Source organism: Sphaeroforma arctica (assembly GCF_001186125.1).
Source record: "Sphaeroforma arctica JP610 unplaced genomic scaffold supercont1.187, whole genome shotgun sequence".
Classification (NCBI taxonomy): Eukaryota; class Ichthyosporea; order Ichthyophonida; genus Sphaeroforma; species Sphaeroforma arctica.
Window position 1 is genome coordinate 9,365 of NW_014040371.1, and position 10,225 is coordinate 19,589.

At 42.2% G+C, this 10,225-nt stretch overlaps 4 protein-coding genes across 4 annotated transcripts; 3 read left to right on the plus strand and 1 right to left on the minus strand.

Moving 5' to 3' along the window:
* Positions 1-133: 133 nt before the first annotated feature.
* SARC_03608 (hypothetical protein) lies at positions 134-3,199 on the plus strand. The gene is made up of 4 exons (XM_014302579.1): positions 134-247; positions 719-944; positions 1,336-1,454; positions 2,379-3,199. The coding sequence occupies exons 1-4, from the start codon at positions 206-208 to the stop codon at positions 2,541-2,543; spliced, it is 552 nt and encodes a 183-aa protein (XP_014158054.1). The 5' UTR covers positions 134-205; the 3' UTR covers positions 2,544-3,199.
* Positions 3,200-6,932: 3,733 nt separating this feature from the next.
* SARC_03609 (hypothetical protein) lies at positions 6,933-7,373 on the plus strand (the record flags this gene model as incomplete). Its single annotated transcript, XM_014302580.1, has 1 exon — positions 6,933-7,373. One exon carries the CDS (start codon positions 6,933-6,935, stop codon positions 7,371-7,373), a length of 441 nt encoding a protein of 146 aa, XP_014158055.1.
* Positions 7,374-7,512: 139 nt separating this feature from the next.
* On the plus strand, positions 7,513-8,019 carry SARC_03610 (hypothetical protein; the record flags this gene model as incomplete). Its single annotated transcript, XM_014302581.1, has 1 exon — positions 7,513-8,019. The coding sequence occupies one exon, from the start codon at positions 7,513-7,515 to the stop codon at positions 8,017-8,019; it is 507 nt and encodes a 168-aa protein (XP_014158056.1).
* A 1,252-nt stretch (positions 8,020-9,271) lies between these two features.
* Positions 9,272-10,146, minus strand: SARC_03611 (hypothetical protein; the record flags this gene model as incomplete). Its single annotated transcript, XM_014302582.1, has 3 exons — positions 9,272-9,329; positions 9,654-9,779; positions 10,115-10,146. 3 exons carry the CDS (start codon positions 10,144-10,146, stop codon positions 9,272-9,274), a joined length of 216 nt encoding a protein of 71 aa, XP_014158057.1.
* Between the last annotated feature and the right edge of the window lie 79 nt (positions 10,147-10,225).

Consider the following 10,225-nt stretch of genomic DNA (forward strand, 5'->3'; position numbering starts at 1 on the left):
TATGTATGTATGTATGTATGTATGTATATTTGAATATAACACGAGTCATATATGTTTTCAATTGATATTCCAAATTCACAGTGTATCTATAGTTACCATGCTGACCGTTTGAATCGGCTTCTTCAATACATACATAGCAAGGAATTTTTGGCAAGATTGGAGCTATTTCATAGCAGCAACCCATCCGTCTAAAAATTTCACGCTCATGTTTTCGGAGGCTGAGAAGCACGACGACATGATTCTGCAGGTACGGGCACATCTATTCGTATATGAGTGTTGTGATGGGAATTTAATTTGAATATTTAATACCCTTGCACTCGTTCTCTGTGTACTGGTGGTATCATTACAGCTGCTTATAAATTTGAATAGAATCCATAAACGGAATATCGGTGTTTGCCTACGCTTTTATAGGCATAATCATTTGGAACATAATAACTCTGCGGAACACTTTTTCGGGCTTTTTTTTTGTTTGTGAAGATATGTATATTCGTTTATACAGTTCAGGTGCTCGACCTTGTGAGCATTTCAACACTTTACTCGGCTGTGAGAGATGTGGCTTGCCCCTCTGTTTTCTGGTCACTTCACTTTCTGACATAATTGTTTGTGAACAATATTAATCCAGCTCTGCATTTTTGTTCAGCATCAATGTGAATTCGGGAACCTTGTGAACGTAAGCTTTATTTCTTGCAAGCAATGCCCATACTACTTATATGAAAAGTTACCAGGCAACTTTGAGATCAACACCACCTTTGCCGGAGAAATTGAAGAATTCGCTGCTGCCATGGCAACGCAGCTTCTCCCGGACCATTGCAGAGAGTACGAAACTATTGTACTGGGCCATGGAATGTGGAATGTGTTCAAGTCATCTTTTGCGCATGTAGAGAGCCATCTCAGACCCGCGCTGGCAAGTTTAGCGGAGGGATGTCCTGGCCATATACGAAATGGTAGGTATTTACGTAGGTTTCGGATTCATTCATATACCTTTTGAAACACTGATAGCTCGCACTTGCCTATGCATATGCCTATGACTTTATATACATTCGAGCTTTGACCAAGCTTCTTTTGTATCGAGTTCTCGCTTCGGTGGCCCATGGAGGGCTCTGGTTCTTCACGTCGCATACAATCCCAGAATAGATTTAGCAGTACTGGTCAACCCTAGTGAGGACGCCAACGGTATCGCTGGTTGATTTCTGTGCAATGGTGTATTTGTTTGGCAGTATCCACGTAGTCGTACATATATGCTTTAGGATTCATCCTATCAGAAATTAGTATACAGATTCAATGGAGGTCTATCATCCAAGTTATAGATATCTTTTCTCATTCATTGACCGGCAGGAAGGATCTTCTTTCTTCTCATGAGTTCTGGGACTGGCCAGGTTGGCACGCGCGTCCGTCCTCGCGTATATGAATGGTCTCGTCGTGTCGCAGCTATAGTGCTCGAATACAACATCAAGGTATATCATACACAAATATGATGGCTTGTGGATAGATACGGACACTTTACACACAATTATCGTGTACATTGATAAGACATATTGTGCACAATGTGATGTATATGGTAGTGTACGGTAAAGCTTTTATACGCATATATCAACGGAGTTTGGGGCTGTGCCTAGTCTGTACCTGTACATTGCGTGCACACTGTGTATTCGCCGATGTTTTCTCTGTTTTTTATAGTGTCGATTTCGGTGTGACCAGTGATGGAGTGCATAATTATTATACACATATTTACACGTATCTCTATTAAACATTAACTTAATCATTTGGGTATTCTACTGTAAAAAAAATGACAATCTGTGAAGTCGCTGACCTGTCACGTGAGGGTTCTTCTCGACAACGAACAAAATTAATATTCTCCTGTGCAAGGATTGTAGTTGTGGAATGCTGGTGCATGTTGAGTGTGCAGCATTTGCACATCTTTTGCGTCTCTCATCACTTGCGCAGCGTATGTTATATATCTTTGTAGATGTGTTTACGTACCGCTATCTAATTGTGAAAAAGATCACAATGCTCTGCTGCTGTTTGTATACTCAGCAGATGAAACATCAGCTGTTGTTGCCTGTGCTTTGTACTGTGTGCCCATGCGTTATAATCCACCATTAACCAGCAACTTAGATTTGCGTACCAATTACTGTGGTGTTCATTTATCGAATCTTGTCTCACATAAATACAATCGCTGATTCGCATCGGGATCCGTTTACACAACACGATTCGAAATACACATTTCATGATGATTTTATACTTTAAAAAAGTATACAAGTAATTATCTCAACACATGTTTTCTCCGATCTTGATGGCAATATCCATCTAATACCCATGCACAAGTGTAACCAAGACACAAATTATAATGTCGTTGCGCGCTTGCATCTATCCTTCAGATTGTCGACACCTTCCATGCGACAGATGCTCGCCTCTTGGATGCTGGCTTCAATCAGAGCGATGGCACTCATTGGGGCCGGATACAAAGCGGAAACTCCACTGGCACAGTGGGGATGTCGCAGATCTTGAGCCTAATACAACAGCTATGTCCGGGGCAGAGATAAGGGTTGAGACTCTGAGTCTGAGAGTACTTGTATTGCATCAGGCCAGAATATGCCCTGCCTTTTTTCGACGTAACAGACGCTCTTCTCTTAAATTCTGCACTGACTCATAGTGATGGCATATATTAGAGCTGCATTTAAAGGGACCCAGTGAAACGTTTCTGTACGGATGACCAATTGACCAGGCTAAGGAATGAACAAACTGGAATTTAGCAAGTGCTTATTCGTGCAACTCAAGTTACTCAACAGGCTCCGACGCTATTGTAGCTGCAATGGAAACTCTAGCCTGTCAGACTCAGACGCTCTCTCTCTCGCTCTAGACTCTAGAAAATATCACGCAGAGCGATGGTATAAAATTGCGGCCGGCTAGTCGACTGCACAGTACACGCACAGCGGAAAATGTCAGTTCGTCTATTATTGGCCGTCACTCCTGAGTCCTGACACCGTCCTCCGTCTTGTCACTCTCTTGCCAGGCGTGCCTTCTGATTCCTGAAGTCAAGCAGAGATTGAGTCCAGATATACTAGAGAGAAAGTATCCAGTCACCGTGACACAGTGTACTGTGTAGAGGACTCTAAAATTCTAAATTGCCAGATAGAATGTATGTATTCAATCAGAGCAGGAGCTTTTATTAAATATTCGCGATTCGAGTCAATAAGTCAAACCATAGCCTCCTAAATTGTACAGTCAAATCTTTGAAATCAATCGATAAATATGATCCGTTATATTTTTATCAGAGGGAGAAATCAGCCTGCCTGCTGTGTGACAATGTGACAGTGTGCGCGAGTCGCAACTCGTCCACTCTCTCTGTCTCTACTCTCTCTCCGAGCCTAGAGTAGAGAGTAGAGAGATAGAGTGGAGACTGGAGAACTAACCTCATTACGTTTCCCGTTAAAAAAACGTATAAAACAGAAAATAATAAGCGTTTACGTTCAAAGTTTATCCTAAATATAGTCCTCTGGGTTTACAAATAGGTCCATTTTTTGAGACGGCCTATCTGTCACGAATTGTCCTATCTTTCACTGTGTCAAGTTGCGAATAGTTTCAAATCATCTTTTCATTTTATTTAAACGGTCAATTTCTCAGGTGCAAATGATTTGCCCCCGATATACTCTAAAACGCTTTTAAAAGCCAACCTTTTTTGCGTTTACGTTTAAAATTTATCGCATATAGGCAAACATATTGAGCGTTGCTGGAGAGTGTCTGAAAAAAATGAAACCATTTTTTAAAAAATTGTATATAGGCATGTGGTGGTGATATGGGAGTAAATACATTTTTGAAATAGCGCCAGATTGAGATAAATATAATCAGATATTTATGTAAAATAGTAAATAATTAGTCATTTCGTATTTTTATGTACTTAGCCCAATTCGGAATATATGTAAATATATACAACATTCGCGACTGTGAGACGTGAGTGTGTGTGACTGTGAGTGTGAGACGTGTGTGTGGCGTGTACATTGTGCAATGTGCTGTGTGCAACTGTGTATATTTACAAACATATTTAGTAGAGTTGTCTCTGTTTACTACTAGAGAGTAGTCTGACTAGTCTCTACTATGTATAATATTTATTTATCTCACTCTCTCTAGTCTGTACCTAACCTCATTCAGTTTCCCGTTTTAACTTTTTCAAAATGAATCAGTAAACGTTTCCGTTCAACTTTTATTCTGTATACCATTAACGGATTGAGCTTAGGTTTGCACTCTGCAGAAGACACTCTCGAGAGAGAGTAGTAGACTCTACTCTAGAGTAGAGAGAGAGACTGTACTCTGTAGACCAGGGTTGCTAAACGGACAAATGGACTAAACTGTCCGGGGGGGGGGAAGGCTGTCCATGGTATTATGACCTGTTTTTGCGGCTGTCCATGTGTCCCATTCGAAAAAGACCTGTTGTCCACTGGTAAATTGAAAATCGCCAGGTACAAATTGTCGCAAACCATTGTCCATTTCAAGATTGATGCCTGTCCGTTTGTTTGGTCCATATAATGCCCTTTGTCCGCTGTCCGTAAATGCAAATGGTTGTTCGGACAGGACTTTTCTTGTCCGTTTAACAACCCTGCTGTAGACAGTGTAGAGTGTCTTTAAATAAATAGAGAGAGAGTCAGATCCTCAGAGGCGGCTGGTATGTCAATGTAGAGATCTCTTTGTTTTATAAATTTCTAGCAAATTTCATTATGCGACATATGAGTACATAGATATTTAGTTATTTTAAAAAGAATGTGGAGACCGTCGCAAACGAATGGTACCCTGAGGGCTCGACATATCTAGAGGACAATACGATATGTCGTTTATTATAAATACCCAGAAGTCTAAAAATGTAATACGTCAGGATATTGACCTGAGACATAACCCCCTATTTATCAAGAGTCCAGACTCACTCGAGGGTCGAGAGTCGAGACTCAGAGTAACATATACCAGTGAGTGAGTGAGTCTTGCGTCCTCTCGTGCAGTTTTCAGTCTTCGAGCAGTGGGCAAACCACAACCAAAGGAGGTATTTATATATGTTAATATTTTACATTTTTAATATTTTAGATTTCTTTTGTTTGTTGTCTGCTTTTTTTTAAAACAAAACTATAGTTATATTTGGTCAAAAAAAAACATAGCCGTCTGAAATTTGAACCGAAGGCTATGAAGAAAAGAAAAAAGCAACACGACAGATCACAGAAACAAACACATGGTAAATGCCTTTCGCGCACTGCTCCTGCTCTAATATAGTATTACGGGGATGAACCGATGAATGATGAATCTGTTACCAGTGTTGTGACTGATATTGCCTTCCTGATCCAGTGATCCTCTGAATCCTGACTGTTGTGTACAAAATACCCCTATCAGAGAGTAGGCCTCATCTATGTACTGTCTACAGCTCTACACTGCCTACAGGCTACAGGTATAAATCAGAAGGTGCGCCCCGACTTCATTCTGCCCAGTGCCAGGTCTAGTGAATTGTCAATTTGTCGATATGAAAATTTACAGTCGAGATCGCAACAATCTACGAGAAAAACAACATACAAATAGCATAATCTAATGTCGAAAGTAGTCGAAGAAAATATTTATAGTGTCTGATATTTTGTGCGTACTTCTCGTATTATGTTGATGTATTAAAGACTGGCACATAAAAACAAAATGTTCATTGAATACATAACTGTGCATTTATACACGTTCACTCCCAGCCAGCATCATGGTACGATTGCTTGCTTATACCCCGAGTGTTCTCCTCTTCGTCCATAACATGAAAATTTTCTGTTGCTATCGGTGGAATACTCGACAAAATCTCAATTATTTCTGATATTATAAACATTGATCTGTCCAGCTGTGAGGGGGCTAGAGATATTACCGATGGAATCGCTTGCCCTGAAGGAACAATTTTTAATCCTGCAGGTGTAGGATTGTCTGTGAGTCTCCTTAATATTGCCGAATTCTCCTCTAAATGCTGTCTGGGCATTGATCTAAAGGTGCAGGTTTGTGCCGAAGCGCTAGGTTTAGGGGCCTGTTTGGACGGACGCGTTTTCAACTCCCTGTCTGCAGATATAGCCTTGAACTTGCTTTCAGATTTTAATGATCAATGTTGTAAAACAAAGGAGGAGCCGGATTGTGTTCCTGACGTTCAGAAATGTAGTCAGGGGATAGGAATCGCCGGCTTTGTTTGCTTGGATGGTAGAGTGTTTGATCCTAATTCAGCCACGGTTGCCGTCAGCTCCACATTGGACTTTGATAACCAGTGCTGTAAAGAGTATCTGTGGATGTGAAAATGTGCGCTCAAGCGCTAGGAGTTTTGGGATATCGCTCCGGCAACGGGCGAAAATACAGTCTCCTCAATGTGGGCGTGTTTGTAAATCGGCCAGGGGTTTTTGACTCTATCTGTTGCCAACAAGACTCAGAGTGTCAGAAAACTTGCAATAACAACCCAGTCGAGACTTGTTCTGGTGGGCCTTTTGGGCTATACGTGTCTCAGTGGACGTGCATATGTTACTGATAGGGCAGGAGTGACCATCTCCACTGCATCAGAATTTGATTACAAATGCTGTGATACCGACATAGACATACATATAGATACTTGCGGTGGTTTACTGGGAAGAGCTACTTGTCTGGAAGGTCTTGTGCTAGCCAGCACTAGCCTCTTAACCGTTGAAGCGACAGTCAGTACTTTCAATGGAAAGTGTTGTGTAGTCGGCGAAATACTGAATGTGCAAACTTGCGTACAAGCCCTTGGATTAATTGGTTATACATGTAGCGGTGAGCGCACATACGACATTTTAAAAGCTGATGTCAGCATAGATGAAGATTTTGATACCAGTTGTTGTACAACCCCGATAGTTTCAGTGAAAGTATGCGCTGACTTGCTAGGCGTGCTGGGTAATAGCTGCGGTAAAGGTAGAGTGCTCTCCATAGCTGCTATGGCAAACGTGGTTGGAACGAATGGCGATACATTCGACCAGACGTGCTGTCAAGACATAATGGGGTACGAGCCCACACTTCCAGAATGTAGCCCAGTTTGTAACGTTGTGGATGTAGTTCCCACGTGTTTCCAGGCAGTAGGGCTCAAGGGATATACATGTGCAGCCGGGCGTGTCTACAAGAATCTACTATCAGCTTTACTCTGTCCCAGTACCGGTGACTTCGATAGAGTTTGTTGTGAGGCCCATACGTGTGATCAGGCCCATGGCCTTGATGGCTTCCTCTGTGCGCAGGGCAGCGTGTACGCGCCGAGTCTTGCTAGTGTCAAGGTATTTGCGGCTGCCGAGTTCAATGCAAAGTGTTGTGAGACAAACGTGAACGTGCTGAACCTATGTGGGAATCTGGTGGGTACAAACAACAATGTCTGTGGTAACGATTGAGTGTATGACCCCAGCCTAGTCTATTCGCTAGTAGCTGACGTGGCCAGTTTCGATACCATCTGTTGTGCAAATGCCCCAGCAAACATAGCCATAGAGGTGTGCGCACAAGCTTTAGGTGTTAGCGGAAATATATGTGGCAATGGCCGAGTCTATAATCCTCTCAGCAAGCATTGATATGTCTTTCAGCGGCAACTTCGACAAGACTTGTTGTAAACCGCAGGTTGGTCTAGGGATTCAAGTATGTGCGCAGGTACTGGGCATTATTGGGTTCACCCGCGAAGAGCACCGACATTGCAATCTGCTTAATGCCGCCGTGGCTATTACTAGGAGCAACGAGTTTGACTCGCACTGCTGCCAAGACAATACACCTCTCCTAGGGGGGCTGAACTTATTCGATCCCTTGCTTCCCGATTGCATAACCTTTGATCCAAACTCCCCACGTTCCTGTTCAGAAGCTAACCAACTGCCCGGGTGTGCTTGTTCCACCAACCACAAATACGGTACAAATTCCAACGATGCAGTCGTTGCTAATTTGGGAGAGTTCAGTACAACCTGCTGCAAGCAGAATTGTCTCACGCAAACGAAGGAAGAATATACAATAGAGGTGTACCGTACATGTCAAGCCTCACATAGTGGAATTCTATAGTTGTATGTATATTTAAAGCGTAGAGCATGCCGGCAGTAATGCCGAATACTTAAATACATTGCTCTCTACATAATAGACACATCACAAGCCGACACACACACAAGAATGCTGACAGTATACACAGCTCAGAACGGCACATTGCACGATTCTACCACCATCACAATCAGTTGCTACCAACCCGCCCTACCTACTGAGAGATGAATTGTTATAGCACAATAGTTTAAATACAAATTAAAATAAATCTACAAGCGTATTGCAGTATACATATTTACTGGGTTAGTTCCGACCGGAGGTGACCGGATGACTCACAAAGTCGTCCATACGCACCTATGTTTTCTTGTTACAATATTGTGTATTTGCCGTGACTGGCACCTCCTCATTGTCACGCGAAGACTACTGTCAACGCATGAAGTCGGAGCGTTATAATTAACTGATACGGTTGCACAACAGAAGCGAATACAAGCGCAGTCCATTATGTTTATTATAAGTTCAGCATCTCAGTTCATCCTTAAGAACATACGTTGAGTCCCCTTAGAACTTGGTATTCTCCGCTCAGTCTTGAACTGGTGCGAGTGCCAGTAAGGCGTGAGATGCGTACATAAGCGGCCTTGTGGGTCCACTAAAGATGCAAACGTTATCTGCACGAACGTGTACCGAACTACTTCATCGTCTACAAATAGTATGGCCTGTTTTGGGGCCAGCTTCGGCCCCACGGTGTGCAATATGTGGAGAAGGTTCCAAGTACTCTCAACCAACAGAGTCTTTTAATTACTTTCAGAGCGCTTGCGAAACCCTCCAAGTCGGCATAACTGTCACACACGCGAATTCCGGACACATTCTTCTAGCCCTATGACTCTCAAACTTGTAGCGGGTATGTTTGTTGGACCACATAGACATACTGGTAAGCAGCATGCACAGCAAGAGACCCCCCCACATTCGCTGTACTATCACTACTGCCGCCGCGTTTCTCGAACCAGTGGACATACGTGTAGGTTTCATGTGCACCGCCAGAGACTCCGCCACATTCTACTACCGCCATCGCACTATCCTCGATAATCCCACACAGTGCATCTTGTAGACACCTGATGTTATCTCACATCGGAGAACATCTCGCGCAGATCAAATGGGCCAAAATGCATTGACCTGCGGCATAGCATTCCTCTCGGGTGTTTCTTCACTACGCTGCGCTGTTAAACCCCACATTCAAATCGTGTAAGCCTTCCAGGTGATCACTATAGTCTGGTCTAGCGGCTCACGCATTCTGATCCGAAGGTCCCAGTTGACTGTTGAGTGCCCTGAGCGCTCTTTGTCTGTGAATAATTGATTTGATCATACAGATATATTTAGAATGAATAGGCAAGCTATGCTTCGTGGAGGCGGAATTGAAACAGCGGATGATAGTCGGGGATACGCTATGTAGACGCCTAGGTATCACAACTGGTGAGAGTTATGGCAAAACCAACTCAAACGCATAAATAAACTGTGACACAATATGCACGCCGAAGCGAGCGTTTCTAAAAAATATAAATAAAATTCGGCCAATCTTATCACGCTCGTGTACAAAACTGTGGAAGTTACCTCACGATGACGGCCGCAGAGTACAACAAATATCACTGGGATTACTACCCACACACCTTTGGCGTGAAGCATCGGACGAATCAAGCGACTCGTTTCGCTCCACATGCATAATCTCTTTGGGAATCAATCGCATAACTTTGGCGACTCGAAAGATACGAACGTTTATAGCTTCCACGGTGGGCCTGCAAATAATCCGGGCAATGAAAAAACAAATCGATGCATGAACATAACAGGAGCGCTATAGACAAAGAGACGTGTGACGATGATAAAGTATATATATATATATAGTATATATGCCATAGGCAGAAAGAAGTGCGCCGATGATAAAGTACACATTTTTTCTATATAGTGCATATATATATATATATATAAATATATATATACACACGTACATATATGTCTACATATATATGTATATGTATTTGTATACGCATATGTCTAGTATATTGAAAAGTATATGTATACTGACATCTTATATAGTATCAACACATTTACACATACACAGAGACACACACACACACAAATACCTATATAGTTACATCTAGGCATATTTATATATATATATATATATATATATATATATATATATACACATACACACTACACACTACACACACACACATATATA